The sequence below is a fragment of the Marmota flaviventris genome, chromosome 14 (genome assembly GCF_047511675.1).
Source record: "Marmota flaviventris isolate mMarFla1 chromosome 14, mMarFla1.hap1, whole genome shotgun sequence".
NCBI lineage: Eukaryota > Metazoa > Chordata > Mammalia > Rodentia > Sciuridae > Marmota > Marmota flaviventris.
The window spans coordinates 43,425,098-43,443,613 of NC_092511.1; the positions used below are offsets into that span (position 1 = coordinate 43,425,098).

The following is an 18,516-nucleotide window of genomic DNA, read 5'->3' on the forward strand; positions in this document are numbered from 1 at the left end:
GGTTAACAAAGATCTCGCCTCCACCTCTTCTTTCCTTCGAAGGAGGAGGGGTTGTTTGCTTTGTGTAGATATCTTAGGTACAGAATCAACTGGGTGATGTCTCATTTCTCATTCTCATCAATTCAGAATCTGTGATAACTCCTGGGCTTACCTTGGCTGTATGTTTCATTAATATTGTAAAGAAAAGAATCAAGCTGGGCATGAAATTGTGAAAGATAGTTTGATTTGAACTACATGTACATTTTTTAAAAAACGTCCTCAAATTTGTATCCAGATTAAAAATATAAAATAAAAACCTGAGAGAGAGAAAATACTCCAATTCAAAGGTTAACCAATAATGGGCCTGGATGACAGGACTACAGCTCCATCTTCTTTCTTCCCTTTCTTTTTTTCTGGGTTTTATTTTTCTTGAGTATCATGCATTTCTTTTTAAATGAAACACTTAAAATGTGCTATTATTGCTATTCCTATAGGAGAAAATTTTAAAGATTTATTAATATAACAACACAGGTTATTAAGATATCCTTTATTTAAAATTTAGATACATTTTATCCACTAAACCAACTCCAGGAGATATATACAATCTGTGCCCAAGAGATTTCAAAGTATTTCTCCATAAAAATATAACTCAGATTGGCATGCTCTCGGTATAAATTATTGATGTTATTGCAAATAGAGGCTATATATTTTCAACCAGCTTGTCACAGAAACACTAAGCATAATCAGTCCTATCTCATTAAAACTACAGGATTTTACTGGGGGAAAAATGGTTTTCTTACTGCAAGGTACTGTTTCAATGACCATTTGTCATAAATAGTAACAATAAATACACATAAAAATTCTACCTCAAAGAGAAAAACAATAAAAGAGAAAGAAAAACAAGAAACTTGAACAGATGAACTTAGGAATAATACATTTTCCTTAAATGTTTTGTTAAAAAATTAAAAAGTGAGCCAGGTGCAGTGGTGCACACCTGTAATCGCAGCAACTCAGGAGGCTGAGGCAGAAGGATCACAAGTTCAATGCCAGTCTCAGAAACTCAGTGATACCCTCAGTAACTTAGCAAAACTCTGTCTCAAAATAAAATAAAATCAAGTGTGGGAATGTAGCTCAGTGGTAAAGTGCCCTGGAGTTCAATTCCCTAGTAATACAAAAAAATAAAAATTTAAAAATTTTAAGAATAAAAAAAGGTAAAAGAGAACCAAATACACTTCTAAAACTATCATGAGAGTGTAGAAGCCACCAAATATGGGCCATATTTACCTGAAGTCATAAACATGGCCTTCTCACAGAGGGAATCCATACATGTGACATCAGAGATCCAACATTAGCTCTTAAGAGAAAGCAGGTGCACCCACTCTCACTTTCAAATAATTATCCCAGGTATTATAGGGCTGTGAATAATGTAATCTCTTGGTTTGGGCCCCATTTTCACATTAGTCCTGACACCTCAGTTATGTCTGACAGGGATAAGAGAGAAAGGAGGAGGAAAATGCTGAGTGTAGGAGAATATATGGTACACAGGGTGCCAGTGTGATATTTGTAGTTGACAGGTAAAGCTGTAGGGATCCTGTTGGCATAGAGATCTCTTTAAATTGCATATCTGGATGAAGCCAGAGAATTGAGCTTCCATTTGTTCTATAGAGAGGATGAATTCATGAAACTGGAAGAACTTAGTGTGTAATTCTACAAGCTGTTTCCCTAAATTGTTAAATTTTTAAAAATTGGTCATAAATCTTAAAATGGCCACATTTTCAGTAGCCCTTCAACATTCCTCACCATAAAATCTTTCCCCAGTAGCACTAGGCCCCTGCCAGCAATAATTATGCTAGATTTTCCTCTTAAACAAACATTTCTATGACTTATCAAGGAAAATAACTAAAAAGCAATATACCTTTGAGGATATAGAGAAGTATAAAATCAAAGGCAAACTTTTAAATGAATATTCTGAACTTCTTTCTAGAGGCCACCCTGATTGAACCACCAAGTCCACTTGACATAACCATCAAATTCTAGAAAAGACATCTAGTTATCTATAAACATTCTTATTACAGTTATAAATCATGGTATGTTTTGAAGACCAACAAAAATATAAGAATATCAGGGAGTAACCAATCAAAAGTACTCATGTCTCTAAATTGTACCTCATTCAACACTCAAAGACTCATAAAATATCACCATATCAGATATAGAGTAGATCTTAAGTAAGAGATGTTAACTGGTCATATGATAAATATGACACAGGCTGTAAGTCAAGGATTGTTACAGGTAGCCATGGGAAGATGACCTACAAGAAGGGTGTAGGTGACCTCTGGGAAGTAGGGTCACCAGAAAGCGGCACATCAAGATACTTGTTATTTGGAAAAGGAGGTAAGAAAAAAATGTCTACATTACTGTTATTACATGAAATGGTCACACAAAGATATTTGATAGAAAAGATCAGCAGACAATATACTTAAAGGAAAATATGGGACCAAGGTGGGGCAAAATCTTGGCCATTTCTATTAAAAGCTCTAGTTTATACCCTGCTCTGGTAGTACATGCCACTATTAGAAAACTATTGTATCAGGGTTTTTCATATGGTTCACTGTGACCTTAAACTGCAACATCAAACATTATTGGGCATGTGGGGCACAGCTTAAGGGGAACTAGCACTAAATGGATGTAGCACTGCAATCAGAAGCTATAACTGCAAATCACCTACCTTTATATGCTTTTAGATTATAGTTCTCATAAAAATTGTAAGTATTTTATTATAACAAATTTGTCTAAAGAAAGATACATTGTATACAATAAGGTAAAATCACTTACCAGTTTTAAATACCAAGGGCTTTTAAATGTTTCAAAGTACCACTGTATGTTGAAAATACAATTTAAGCTGAAAATGCATTTACTATACCTAACCTACTGAACATCCTAGCTTAGCAACAAAGTGCATTGTAGAATATCATTTGTTTGTTTACCTTTGTGATCACATGGCTGGCTGGGAGCTGTGGCTCACTGACTGCCACTGCCCAGCCTTTCCAGAATCCTAAGAGAATATATTGCATACAACCAGCCTGAAAAAATTCAAAGTATGGTATCACTTTTGCACTACTGTAAAGCCGAAAAATGGCCAGGGGCCATCTATACTGATTTTCAGATCTTCAAAAGTGAACATGAGGATAACTTGTGGATTATTTTTATTTTGTCCTGATTCATCATTTAATGGCTGCATAGAACTCGGTCCCTCATTTCCACTGCTCATGGGACCACTGTTCTGCTCATAGGCATAAATATGCAGGAGTTCCTCTGCTAGAAATCCATTCACCAGCTGATGTCTTTGAAGCAGTGGCGTCCCCTTGAACTTAGCAGATACCACCAGGGATTGTGATGCGACCACTCAGAGCCATGTCCTCCACCTCCTCGTGCTGACTCCAGGTCCTACTGCAATTCTCCTGAAGGTAGTCTGCACTGAGTTCCATGGCACAGCAGCAGCCCAGCAGGGACAGAATTCCACCTGGGACCCACCCTCATTGCTTTCCCTAATTGTTTTTATTGTGTAATTGAACACAAACACATAAAAAGTGCAGGGCTGGGATTGTGGCTCAGCATTAGAGCGCTTGCAGGCCCTAGGTTTGATCCTCAGCACCACATAAAAATAAATGAATGGAATAAAGGTATTGTGTCCGATTACAACAACAACAAAAAAAGACTCACCTGCAAATTTAAACATCTATATACATTTGGCCATAACAAAAATTTGGTGTTATATTAAAAATCAGAGACTTAGGGTTTGCAAAATAAAGGTTATGACATTTTAAAAGTACCACATTACATAAAATTTTGGTTTTTTTAATTAAATTATCAGAACCTCCACTTGGTTTTCCATATCTAACCTTATTTCCGCCTTTATACCTACAAACTCTATCTCCACACCACTGGTAGCTCTAAGTCTAAGGTAAAAGCTCAGTCATCCCTTGTGATCTTGGTAATGCTGCCCTGAGTCAGCCCACCTTCATCCCTGTTTTTATCAAAGAGCAAAGGCCTATCAGAGGAGGACCCTGCTGATATACTACCATCTCTTTTAATCACTGGATCCCAACAGGATGGAAGATTTGTCTCCTTTAGATCCCTCTCTAGTTGTCTATCATGACAGCAATGTTCGCAGACCACTCCCAAGGCTAGTCTCCACGGCCTCTTCTGACAGTGCACTTGGTCCTACGTTTATTTCTTCTTGACTCTAGATTTCAAATAAGCAACTATAAAAGCCCATGAGGTGATGACACCTCATTAACCTAGGATTCTGAGGTCTTTATTTCATGGGTGTTTAATAATCTGTCTAGATAAGAAGGAAAAAATACTATAATATTAATAGAACCGACTATTACTGTTTCATAGGAACAAAGCTGCCCTTTGATTATGGGGCTGAATGCAATGTAAATATTATATTTGATATTAAATTACTCAAGAATACACACCTTTCTCTAAAGATGGTACTACATAAATGCCTCTCTCAGTCTCATTAATATTCTAAATACAGTAATATGCTCATTTATCCCTAATTTAACCTAATTTAAAAAAAAAACAAACAAAAACTGAGCATGTCTTGAGGGGAGAATAGCAATATGATTGATTTCCTTTGAAACAAGTTTTCTCCCTGAGTTTATATGTGAAAAGGCAATGAATATCAATTCTTCATAAATGTGACAGGCTTAAGAGATGACAATGCAATGTGACAAGATAGAAAAACTTTAATAAACATAAGATATTCAGCCCCAACTAAAATAATAACAACAATAATAACAGATTCAAAACCACAGTTGTATACACTTCAAGTGAAGTGTTATACATTCCATTCTTAGCTCCTAGAACCAGGTAAACATGAATCATAGGTAGAAATATGCCATGTCTAGCACTAGAAGCAGCATCACAGTTCATTAGCAGAATAAAGCAGAAAATTGTTAGGTTTTACAACACAAAGTGTGCACTGGTGATGAACTGCAATAAAGTAGCATCAGTGATGTTTATAATATGTTTTTACTGAGCCCACTTGTAAACATTCACATTTATTTACTATTGTCCCCAAAACCTACCCAACCACACAAACAAACATCATCTTTTGTGAAATAAAATCATGAACACTTTTGCATTCCACAGCTCTTTTGTCTTGATGGTTTTCAATGAGCTGTGTTAAGTTGCTTCACTCACTTCTCCATCATGAGTGACTCCAGTTCTGGAATCTCATTCATCCTCAGAACCTCTTCATAGAGCAAATAGCTATGCAGGCTTCTGGGAAGTGGCAGCTGCTGGATAAAACTGTCAGAGAGGAGGTGCTCTGGCTTTAGGCTGGACCGAATTTTCAAACGACAAAGATGTGTTAGGGATGGAACAGCAGCTGGAGAGACAGACAAAGTAAGATGAACAACAACAACAACAAATTTCTATTTATTCATTCATTCAATATGCTAGGCAAGCATTCTGCCACCAGGATACATCCCCAGCCCTTTTTGATACAGGGTTTCACTACATTGCCCAGGCTAGCTTTGACCTTGCAATCCTTCTTGCCTCAGCCTCCAGAGTCACTGGGATTACTGGGTTTACATCATGCCTGGCTGAAAAAAAATTTTTTTGAACAAAAAGATGTATCTGTATATTAAGACAAATGCCTTCCCCCTCTGCCCTCTGGGAAGCAAAGGAGAAATGATATGTTGCTTAGACTATGAAAGACAACTGCTGGGGCCAGGATGATCACATAAGCCTTATTCATTTCTTTCCACTACAGCCTTCATCTGGCTCCTCTCTCTCCAGTTGTTGATCACACATTCAAAGCTGGCATCCCAAGACATTAAAATCTAAATTTTCAAATTCTAAATATCTGACAATATTAGTTGACACTTAAGAAATGGATGAACTAACTTTAGAAAAGATAGAAGTTCAAAGCAACAATGCCACTTCCCTCTTAATCTGCTTCATTGCAAATGGTCTCTAGATCTATTCACTAGATGTGTGGCTTGCAAAATTTCTTCTTTTTGTATATGACATAAAATGTGACAATAGTGGCACAGAGAAAAGTGAAACATTCATTGAGTGCCTTGTATGTCACATGCCATACATTTCACATATACTCTTTTTATATTTATGAGGCCTATGAAGGGTATATATATGTGTGTATTTTGATTTATTTATGTACTCTTTTATGTACCTCATGTGTGCTGAAAACATATTATCACTAAGCTACACCCCAGATCCTGAGTTATATATTACCATGTTAAAGATTTTTTAAAAAACTAAGTTTAAGAAGAAATTTAAAAGTAACTCTCTGTGTTAGCTTTTCATCACTGTGACCAAAATACCCAACAAGAACAACTCAGAGGAGGAAAAGTTTATTTTGGCTTATGGTTTCAGAGTTTCAGTCCATGGTTGGCCAACTCCACTGCTCTGGGCTCAGAATGAAGGATAACATAATGGCAGAAGAGCAACAGTAGAGGAAAGCTGCTTATCTTATAGTGGTCAGAAAGCAAAAAGAGAGGAGAAGATACCAGGGATAAAATTTAAATCCCAAAAGCTGGCCACTAGTTACCCACCTCTTCCAGCCACACCCCACCTGCCCACAGTTACTACCCAGTTATTAGTTCATTCAAATTATTAATCCCTCAAATTAATCAATGATTAGGTTACATTTCTCATAGTCTTTTCAGCTTTGACCATCCCTGCATTAACATGGCAGTTTTGGGGACACCTCATATCCAACTCACTACACTTTCCAAAGGTCACAGAGCTAATAAGAGGCAAAGCCAGATTTTAAACTCAGATCCATCTGATTCCAAAGCCTCTATGTATGAGTGGGTGTTTGCTAAAGCCACAGTAGACAAAAGCTAATTAATGGAAAATTGACTAACAGTTTTCACTTGAAATATGAGAAAACAAATAAGGGAGCACTAGAGGAATAAGCAGAGCCATGTCAAGAGGGCATGCCCAAACTGCAGACACCCGTTTCCCAGAGGTACAAGAAGGCTGACTGTATTCAACTATCAAGCATACTTTTACTCAGTAAGATCAGGAACAATAATTGTTAGAGGAAAGTCATCTTAAAGGAGGAAACAAACCATATATACTTTAAACACTCTAATTTGAAAATGTATACATAAACCACATCCATAATGCTCATCTGCAGCCTGCAGCTTTACTTCTTTAAGTTACAGCATTGATTTAAAGATATGTATGAGACAAGGTGAATACACACTCCTTCTATATTTTTACAATATTTTTTCATGTCTTTTAGTTGTCTCACCCACATCTAATTCAACATCCATTTCTGTTCACTGATTATGTTTAAGCCAAGTACTGTGGTCAGCACCTATACCATCAGCTACTCAGGAGGCTGAGGCAAAAGGATTGCTTTAACTGAAGAGTTCAAGGCCAGCCTGGGTAACACAGCAAGACCCCATCTCAAAACACAAATACATAATAATGATGATGATGATAATAATAGTAACCACATTTCACTTTGCCCTAATAGAAAAAAATAATTCTCTTTTCATACTCATAATTCAATGGTTTATTCAATTTGTAATAAAATTACTTGAATAAAATAATATGAACAAATGTAATAAAAATTTCAGAAATAAGCATAACACTAATTCTTGGTAAGCACACAAGTCAGTTGGTAGGGACAAAAGTATGTTGGCATTCTAGGGTTATAGCCTACCAACTGCAAATACTGAGCATGCCATGGGCACAGTCAGATGGACCTGAGAGAGGAAATGACAACAGTGGCTAATCTACTTTGTGGGTTAAAGTGAGGATGGTTAAGAGAACATCAGCTTAGATTCAATTAGGATCTTCATTCTGTACATTGTTATTAATGTGGACATTTCTTGCACACACAGAAGGAAGATAAAGCATGGGAGCTGCTCACTCAGGGATAGGGGATCCTTAATGCTACCCCAGTTTCTCTGGTTTGACAGACTACACTGTCAGTCAGTTTTTCTGTCTGCCCCAAAGCCTCCTGCAGTGCCACCAAGCCTTTCCAGGTTATCAGACTACACCACTGGAGCACCATCGTCACAACTTAATAAATCGTATGGTTATTCTAAGGTGTGTGGAAGCTTAGCCATTTGTGAGCAAACCAAATTGGACCAGTATACATCTGTTAGTGGAAGCTTAAGTAATTTGCCCACATAATACCATATATCAACAAGACAGCTATTGTTAACTAGATCCAAATGTTCTAATTCCAAGTCTAAAAGCCCAGAATTATTCTCTACATCTTCTAAATCACCAAAACTACAAAAAAAAGAAAGAAAGAAAGTATAGTAGTATAGTTACTTCATATTTTAAATGCACCATGCTGATAGCACAACAGATCACTGGCCTAATGAAAAAAATACAGGTAAGAACTGTATTCAGTTGAACTGAGAGAGACTTTCATCTGTTTATTATCAACACAGGCAAAACTATGCCATTAACTGCCATTTGGGCTTAATGTGACAGTGAACAACAAGGGAATTTTATAACCATTTATGCAAATTACAAAGCACACAAAGTTCCTACAAAAGTTTCAGTGATGCATAGTATCCACGAGGCTAAAAGAAGATGAAGCCATGCCTTGAGTTTACCATATAAACTGTGGAAGCTGTAGGAAATTTCCTTGAAACATACAATCAAGGAAATCTGTTAAAAATATATTTTAATCTGTTACATAAATTTCTATAGTTCTTAGATTGTGGTACTGATCATATCTTAGAAAATGATGTCTGAAAACTAGGCTACACTTTTAACTCTTTTTTTTCTGACCCAATCATTTTATATTTAGTATGTTAAACCCAGTTTATCTATAGATCTAGCAGGCAAACAACCTTTAACTTTTTATTTCTATACAAAATATTTCAATTATGTTCATTTTGTTATATGCATTGGCAATAATCAAAATGAGCTACATGTTATATGAAATTTTATTAAAAGCAAAAGCAGAAGAAGCTGGAGCTGGAGCTCAGTGATACAGCACTTGCTTTCAGCATGTGTAAGAATCTGGGTTCAATCCTCAGCATCATAAAAAAAAAAAATAAAATCAAAACTGGACACAACGATTAAAACAAACTCCACAACCCTTAATTAACTGTACTTATTAATGCCAACAGTTACTATAGCACAGAACTACATCAAATACATCCACTATATTCTCCACAATCATTCATCACTAGACTGCCCTCACACAATTGTCAAAATCTACCTGGACTGTTATTTCTTTGGCTCTTTTGTATTGCTTTCCACATCAAAGGGATTCATTTGACTTCTGGGTCTTCTATTAACATTTATATTTTCATTATTAATATATTGTGTTTGAAGTTGGTTTCCACTCCTTTGTTCTCTATTTTCTTTATTCATAGTATCTCTCCCCTTCCCCACCACTGATAACAACTAAAACCTCTAGAGGAAATATAAAAAAGTGACTACCTAAGAATTCTGAAAAACAAATAATAGATCAGCACAGGCAGTCAATGTAAAGAGTAACTAGTATAGTGGCAATAAATGGAAATGGCACTATCCAACAATAAAACCTGTGCTGGAGTTGAGGACCCACTATTAACTAGTTGTGTGACCCTGGGAAAGTCATTTAAACATTCTGACCTTCAGTTCCCCCCCATCCCTTTTTTATTATTTTTTTGAGACAAGGTCTTGCTAAATTGCTCAGGCTGGTCTTAAACTCACAATCCTCAGCCTCCTTAGTAGCTAGAATTACAAATGTATCCCAGAACACCCTGTAGCATTTTATTAATTACAAAATACCATATAAATTCTAGGCATGATCAAGTCTAATGATCTCCAAATGTGTTGACTGCACACCAATCAGTAAAAGGTGTTTGAGAGCAAATCAAGGGTTGAATGTTTTTTTCATATGTGGAAGCTAGAAAAATCAGGGAAAGATGGTGGTTGGAGAGGAGATCAGATATCATAAAAATATAGGGAAGATTAGTGGAGTAGAAGAAGAAAAATAAGAAAGAGGGAGGAAGGAAGGAAAAGGAGATTATAGAATGAATTTTATAAAATCATGTTATATTCATACATAAGGTTACCAAAGGGAATTTTACCTTTATGCATACGTAGAAAGGACCAATCAAAAATAAATAAAGGAGCCAGGCGCAGTGGCGCACACCTGTAACCTCAGATCAAGAAGCTAAAGAAGGAGTATCGAGAGTTCAAAGCCAGTCTCAGTAAAAGTGAGGTGCTAAGCAACTCAGTGAGACCGTGTCTCAAAATAAAAAATTAAAAAATGGCTGGGGTTGTGACTCTGTGGTTAAGTGCCCCTGGGTTCAATTCCTGGTGCACCCCCCAAAAAAAATAGTTGGGAAAAAAGTACTTGAGAACCCAATGTGTGAATATTTATTTATACAAAAGTTACATTATACTATTAGAGTAACTTTATTTGCACATTGAAATAAACATAGAATTAAAAGAATAAGTTAAAATACAAAAAGGTATGTTTTAAATAACTTCATTTCTTTATTAAAGGCATAAAAACTCTTTAGATATTAACATTTTAACAAAAGCAAAAATGACCAAGTTTTAACTTAGTTCTTAGTGATTTAGCAATTTCAAAATTTAGCAATTCTGGGTCCAGATCCTTGGGCTGTAAAGCCTGACACAGCTGAAAAAATATCTTATAAAAAGCAGATAAACTCAAATGGATGAAGTACATTGTGTCCTAACTGAAATAAGGACTTCATTCTATCCCATTTACCTCATGAAAAAGCTTTTAACCAAAATTCATCTTATAAATCTATTATTCCCAATATCAATCAATTTATAAGCTAATTAAAAAGCTTTACATTTAAAAATTTTTAGTAAATGCATTCAAAGTCCAGGGGGACTGTTTCTAAGTGTGACAACGTGAGTTTTTTCTAGGTGGTGTATCTTATTTTTAGCAAGAAAATCATGTAACAAAAGAAATACTTCCTAGTACCTATTTTCAAAATCATCTCCACATAGCAAAAATTCCTTTTAGAAAGCAGTTATTTTTCTCACTCAGTTAAAATGTCATTTCTTCCTTAAATCAACAGAATTTTTACAAAATACGTGTTAGGTTGCATAGTACTGACAGCTACTTATCACCAAGATAAAAACGGGCAAGAAAAGTGGAAGAACTGTATTTTCATAAAAGCAAAGCAGGTAGTTAGTTCATCTTTATGTCCAAGGACTCTTTCCTATATCATGTTCCATGATAATGAACAAACTTTGGGCGGAGTAAACAATAACAATGGTCACTTTCATCTCACTATAAAGTACTGAGGACTCACATATTTTAAAGGTCATGTTTTTTAAATCACCCATGACAGTATTACTTCACGCAATTCTGGTTTCAGCCCTTTTTCAGTATTAACCTCATTTAATGTTATCTCCATTACCTTATTCTTATACAAAAGCCAGCTACTCTATCAGTGGTCATTCTTACCTAACTTTTCCAAACATCATCCTCCAGAAAGTCATGACTGTTTTTTTTTTGTTGTTGTTGTTTTTGTTTTTTCAGAAAGTCATGACTGTTGCAAACACATCTTCTCTGGTGTATCTTTCCTTAAGCGGCCCTCAAAAATGTAACTGTCTATCCTCATATTGAAACAGAACCTTAACAAATATCTAAACTGAAGTGTGTTATAAATATCATAAATCATCTTCCATCTCAGTATACCAAACTTTCTACCTGCAGGATCCCCTCTTCCACCCCGCCCCTGCTTAACTCTTTAACAATACTATCTATGATGCTTTAAACAATATATGCCAACAAGGAATGCATTTTACTTTGTCCCTGTATTATTACTGCTAGCTTTACTGTGACAAGAAAAATGTGTGTCCCCAAAGATATGTGAGTTTTTGTTTTTTACTACTGAATAAGAAAGCTCAACGAGTTCTAAGAGTTTATCATTATGTTTAGTAAATTTTGTAAATACTGACTTAAACATTGATGAAAAAAATCACAGGGTTTGACTTCATGTTCTGAATGCTTAAATTAGCATCTTGATGACTATGAGTTTTTTATTAGCTAACATCTTCAGGCAACTGACACCTTTTTTTTTTTCTCTTTTTTAAAATATTTATTTCACTTATTTATTTTTATGTGGTGCTGAGGATCGAACCCAGGGCCTCACAAGTGCTAGGCTAGCGCTTTACCGCTGAGCCACAACCCCAGCCCAACTGACACCTTAAGGGCAGGGCTTACTGGAAACATTAGTAAAGGTGAGATCATATTTTAAATACTTTTCTTGATAATTTTGAAGTTCTTGTCTGCTCCAATTATATGGTAGTCTCTTTATTTTAGCTCTTTTTTCACTGTTTTATTTTTAATGTACATATTTAAGGTGCAGAAAATTTTGTTACACTTATCTTAATATAGATAATCATAATGAAGTAATAACTAGAGTTGAGCAAATTAATATATCCATCATCTCATATGTACCCTTTGTGTGTGCTAAAAGTACGTAAAATCTATTTTTCTGGCAAATGTACAATATACAACACAATATTATTAACTGTAGTGCTCATGTCATATGGTAAATCTCTAGACTTATTCATCCCACATTATTGCAACTTTATACCCTTTGATCTATATCCTCCCATCTGCTCCATCACCATCACCCTTGTCCCTAGTGACCTAGGTGGGTTGACATTTTTACCATTTAACATGGCTCTTAAAGAGCAGGAGGAAGCAGCTCTACAATTATTTCATTGTTCACTTGTGCTTGCACTTTTAGTATTATCCACATAAAATACCACTTCTCTGCAGAAATCTTCTAAAGACACTTAATCAATTTGAGGAAACTGGTTAAGTTAAAACTAGACAATCATAGGACCACCAATCATATGTTAACTATAATTCACAAAAGCACGACACATACAGTTGCATGGTCAACCACATACACCCTACTTTTAGGAAGCATCAAGCTAACTCATGTAAATACATATGTTCAAGTTCTGGGTCATGTGTGTTAATGGGGGCGGGGCAGACATTCAATCTTATAACTATGACCTATTAGATAAAATAAAAAGAAACGTAATCAATGACTAGCAATTACATCTTCCTTCCCTCCATCTTTAAGATGTCTCTCTGGAGCCTGGAATATTTGAGGAATAATTAAAATTATCTAGCTTTAGCATTTTCCTGTATTTATCAAATGAAAGAATGAATCTTGGTCTCAGAATCTCCCCCAAATTAAAAATCTATTCTTCACTTCCCTAACTTGTTTAGGAAACTACAACACAGAAATCTGGGACAATAGGAGAATAATCAAGCTCAATATTACAAAGAACATAAGAACTCTCTCCAAAACCTTTCCATAAAGTCCTCTAGACTCCCCATTCTACCATTAATACTATATAGAACACTCTCCCTCCCTTCCTGTCCTCATAGAAGTCTAATCCTCCTAAGAAAATTACTTCCTTGACCAATTTCTAAAATAGAATTTTCTCATTTTCCACTCACTTGTCACATCTGCCACAAGGTCTAGAAAATAATTGTAGAGTTCTCAAAGTTGTTTTACAACACTTCAGATACAGGTTTTTCTATATTCCAACATGCACTACTTCCTATCCTTCCAAAGTTTGTTCTCCTTTCCTACCTCCTATTGAGACCTTAGGTGCTCTGACTTTCCCCCCAGATAGTCTATGAGGTTCCTTCAATTCTCAGTTTTTTTCCTATCTCGACTAGATTCCTTGGGCCCATCACTTCAACTATTTTATCAATTCCTGCTCTGGCAGGTACTAATTCCTCTGTACCTGCTCTGACAATCCCCAGGATTGATCTAAACATTTTCCTACTGCCCCTCAATATAGAGAAGAATAAACCATACTGGAAAAGAAAGATTACATAACCACATGAATTGTTATCACTTCCAACCTCCATCAGGCAAGTCTTTTTCTGCAACAATTCCAAATCATCAGGTCTCCTATTCAGCTCTCACTTCAATCTTCTTAGCAAAACTTTACCTCTACTTTTGAGTAAACATACAAGATTTTCCAGGCTCTCTTTCTCTGAGATACTACATCCTCCCATGACCCTACATCCTTCCCTTTTAGTCATTGCACTAAACATCTACATTCTCTTTATTTTTTTTAATTCACATAATTTTTAAAAATACTTTTTAATATTTTTATTAGTTGTTGGCAGATCTTTATTTTTTATTTATTTATATGTGGTGCTAAGAATCGAACCCAGTGCCTCACACATGCTAGGCAAGTGCTCTACCACTGAGCCACAACCCCAGCCCCTAATTCACATAATTTTTTACTTAATATTTTACTGATACACAGCTGACAGGTTATTAAAACAAATTAAGGAATTAATGAATTTAAACAGCTAGATTTATAAGTATCTACCTATAGAAATGTTTCAAAATAGACTCTATTCATTGAACACTTCTGCCTGTGCCCCACATTTGGAAGTAAAATTACAGACTGAATGGCTAGAAGTTCTCAAATGAACAAGCTATCAGAAGCTTCTGCCTAAGCCACCTTTCCATCTTCAATTTAGGCCACTCTACCTAATCATATCAAAACAAATTCCTTATTATTCTCTTAATATTATTTTCTATAATTTACAAACTCACAAATAAGGGAGATTATGAGAACTTAAATGAGATGAACAGTTCTTAGGAGTCTTCCATAATAATTCTTAGGTTTTCACTGATTATGAGAGAATTGTTTCTTTAAAAAATGAACTACCATTGGAAGCAATTAAGTAGAAGGTGAACTTCTACCACTTAGTCCTCAAAAGCTTTTGGACTGAGTTAGAATATCTTGGGCAGTCCTCTTGTCTTCCCTTTATGTAACAGGAAACATCCCACTCATAGATTTAGGCCAAAAAAGTATTTTTATGATCAGATGTGGAGACTGTGAAAAATGCTCTTCTGTTTTTAAGGGGTATGCTCTCAAAAATCAACCAATGGGATTGGGGTTGTGGCTCGGTGGTAGAGCGTTTGCCTAGCATATGTGAGGCACTGGGTTCAAGTATTAGCATCACATATAAATAAATAAGGGTCTATCAATAACTAATAAAATATTTTTTTAAAAAAATCAACACATGTAGGAAACCTGAAAAGTGCCTTAACTCTGCCAATATACTGATGAGGAAAGAAATGGCTAGAGGAATATCAGGAAACATGTGGAAGAGGACATGATTTAAAGCCGAACTTTAAGAAATAAGAGTCAGTAGATTTAAGATAAGCATGCCAATCAGAGGACCTTAAAGTCATGAAGAATATATTAGCAAATCTGTGAGGTATATTTGGGAAAACAAGTATTTAATATATAACACTCAGAGTGGGATAGGACAGGAAGGCACTGCAGGGGCCAGATTATGAAAGGCCTTATATGCTTTGTTAGAGTTTGGCTTTTATTCTGAGAGAAATTAGATTGCTATCATAGATTTTTAAAAAGAGACCTGGTATAGTCAAACTTCTGATTTATTTAATGGTGATTGTGAGAATAATACTAGAAGCCAGGCATTTAGAAGAGTACTGAAATTAAGCATGTCAGAAATGATAGCTGCCAGAAACAAACGCCATGGAAAGGACAGAATAGGAATGGCTTTGGAAGTTATTAACTAAACAGTACTGACAGTAAATGGTAATCTACACACTGTAAATAGTGTTTCTCCAAGATGGAAGGACATCTTCTACCATTGCAACAATTGAGCAGTATTACTAAACTAAGAAGTTACTTTTCTCTACACCACAAGAGAAAATGAAGAATATCATCACAGAAGACAGTCTTTTCCTATATCAATGTTTTACTTTCAACATATTCTAACCTCCTAACCTTCCCTTTATTACAATTTTGTGGCCTCTTAATGTGCCACTAAGAAACAAGTCATAGGAATATATGTAGTATAGAAAGAATGCCTTAAAAAAAGATGAGAATTAAGGTTATTGTCTCTATCTATCTGCATCCACTTATTTGTCTCCCCAAAATGTTAAAAAGCATTCTCCCCAGAATCACATACACCTTAGTGCAGATCTCCATAACTTGGAGAAGAGGAGGTAAAGGCTGACATTTCACATCGTCTTCTTCTTTACATAACAAATGGTGGATCCCAAATGTTCACAATCTCCAGAACATGCTATGAGCCAGGAGCAAATGATGTGCTCAGTGGAGGCTTCATCTAGTGCCCATGGCCTAATCCTGACGAGGAACTGTCAAATGGAAACCCCCAAAAGAGTCATGGCAAGTAGAAAAGGCAAGAGGGACTCAGCAGCAGGTTCTGGTGCTATCTCTACAACAGCCTTTTTCATGCCTCCTTATAACCAGGAGATTCAGCTCCCCTTCCCTTTCTGGAATGTTACAGAAGAAGCCTCTTGCAGCACATATCTCTATAGCTTCCTTTCATCATCTTGAAAACCAACAAGAAACCTAAGCAAAACAAGAGCTCTTATGAATGGGCCAGTTCTTTAACTTATAGATAGTTATTTTAACTTAGAATAACCTTATTCTAAGGTTCTAAACTCTGCAACTCAGGCCTGCCAAGAAGGACTGATCATCAAGAAAACAACAGGTATATCTCATTTTCAAATCAAGGACCATGAACTCTACCTTAACCCCTTAACAATCTTCTACACCTGGCACCAACAACCTCCTCATAGCCATGGTTCTATGCCTTTTATAAAAAGTTAATCCTTTAACAATTCAGGTTTAAACTGCACAAGTCCACTTAAATTTATTTATTTATTTAGATTTGCAACAATTTGAAAAACAATGCAGACTTAACCTAAAAATATTTTTAAAAATCAAGAAAAAGTTAAGATACAAATGCCTAAAATGTCTCTTATTATTTAAAATATACACAAATATACATAAAATATACCATAAAATATATACAAAATTTATTATATAAAGCCAAAATTTACTGAACCTGGGGTACACAAACAAACCATACATAGCACCATTCTCAATTTTAAAAAAAGCAAACTTAAAGATGAACTATTAAATCATAACTGTAAAAACTTCATAGTAGTACATGAACTAGTAATTTCATGTCCACCTGTTCTTGCTATTGAAGTGAGCTCACATGTTGCAAGTATTCCTAAAAACGCCATGTGATGCTAATCTCTCCCTGTGAGCAGTTCCTTCCTCCTATAAATTACATACTTCCTTACAAAAGTAATCTCTCACTATCCATAAATATTCTCTCACTATCCATAAATATTTTTCACAGACTAATCTACTGTTATTGGTAAGGCTTCTGGTCAACAGCATGTTATTAATAGTTAAATTTGGGGAAGTCACGTTACATGTGGAGTTCAATTAGCAGTGTTGGAGTAGAGGGTGAACCCCAGAGGGTGGGGGGCTAAACAGCCCCACCCACTGCTGCTGGTCTAGTTACCAATCACATTCTAGCTTCTGTAGTCAGTCCCACTCACCATCACCACAACCAGAGGCCAAATCTCAGCTCCTGCCTTCAGCAGGGCAGACACCAAGATCAGCACCATGGACAGTGGCATAAGGAGTTGCAGGGCTGGGGTACACATCAATGGCTCCTGCTGGCAGAGGCAAGTAACCCAACAAAGGTTTTGGGAACAATAAAATGGTTCAATGTAAGAAACAGATATACATGATTTCAACAGGAATGATAACAAAAAAAGGTGTATTTTTACACTAAACTGCCATAAAGAATACCTAGGAAATACCTTCATTGTATAGGAGTTGTAAACTATAGATTTTGATGTTTCTGAAGGAGGAAAGTGTATGAAGGCAGAAAATGTTACATGTCTTGGTGGAGTTCCAGTTCAAGTCAGCAAATATGCAACAGACCAAAACTATGGAAGATGCTATCTGTGCTATGTTGTACAGGTCCTCCACATAATTACTAGCAGAATTACCAGAAAAAAATGGGAATGGAGGGAAGAATGAGGAATCAGAGAGGTCCTCAAAGGGGAGGCCCAACAATGCTGACCCTACCTCAGATGTTTCACACCTCACTATGTGGACAGACACTATAGTCACCCATCACAGTATTCTAACCCTCTCATGCAGGGAAAAGTAATGGAGGGTGCTGAAAACCAAAGAGCAGCGGAACAAGGTAGAAGAGTGAGACAGAAGATGTATGGAGTTACAGACCACTATTCTATTGGTGCCTCCTCACCAAAGACAGCCTAGAGAGGACAGCAATATAACGGATAAGAAAAATCAAGGAGATAAGACTTAAGTTAAACAGCCACCTCAGTACTTCTCCAACTTCAATTACCTGACAAACACCCCAAGATAACAAAGAGACAAAAGCAGCCACCTCACCAGCTGAGAATTCATCCATTCCTAAAGCTGAGTAGGGTGGGGCTGAGCAAATGTCAGCTTACCACCTTCACCACTGTGTGCCATCCAATAAGAAGAAATGAGTATGAAATTCCAGCAATAAGAAATAAACAAGAGACTGGCATTGAAGATTAAATGCTTGCTTTGCATTCATCAGCTAGATAACTACAACTATAAATTATCTATGCAGCATGGGGTTTTTCATTATTTTTACCTAAAAATATCTCTTTCTGGTAATGA

The 18,516-nt window shown here is 36.0% G+C and overlaps 1 protein-coding gene and 1 pseudogene across 6 annotated transcripts in view; one reads left to right on the forward strand and one right to left on the reverse strand.

Moving 5' to 3' along the window:
• Window positions 1-4,715: 4,715 nt before the first annotated feature.
• Asb3 (ankyrin repeat and SOCS box containing 3) overlaps window positions 4,716-18,516 on the reverse strand; it is a 154,326-nt gene continuing 140,525 nt past the window's right edge. For 5 of the 6 annotated variants that reach the window (XM_071601563.1, XM_027934293.2, XM_071601565.1 and 2 more), the window contains one exon: window positions 4,716-5,377. In XM_071601563.1, the coding sequence (XP_071457664.1) occupies window positions 5,187-5,377 (191 nt within the window). In that variant the 3' untranslated portion in view covers window positions 4,716-5,186. The remainder of the gene's footprint in view (window positions 5,378-18,516) is intronic. The other variant, XR_011704343.1, reaches the window with a different exon arrangement.
• LOC139701845 (Y-box-binding protein 1 pseudogene) lies at window positions 8,330-18,359 on the forward strand (annotated as a pseudogene).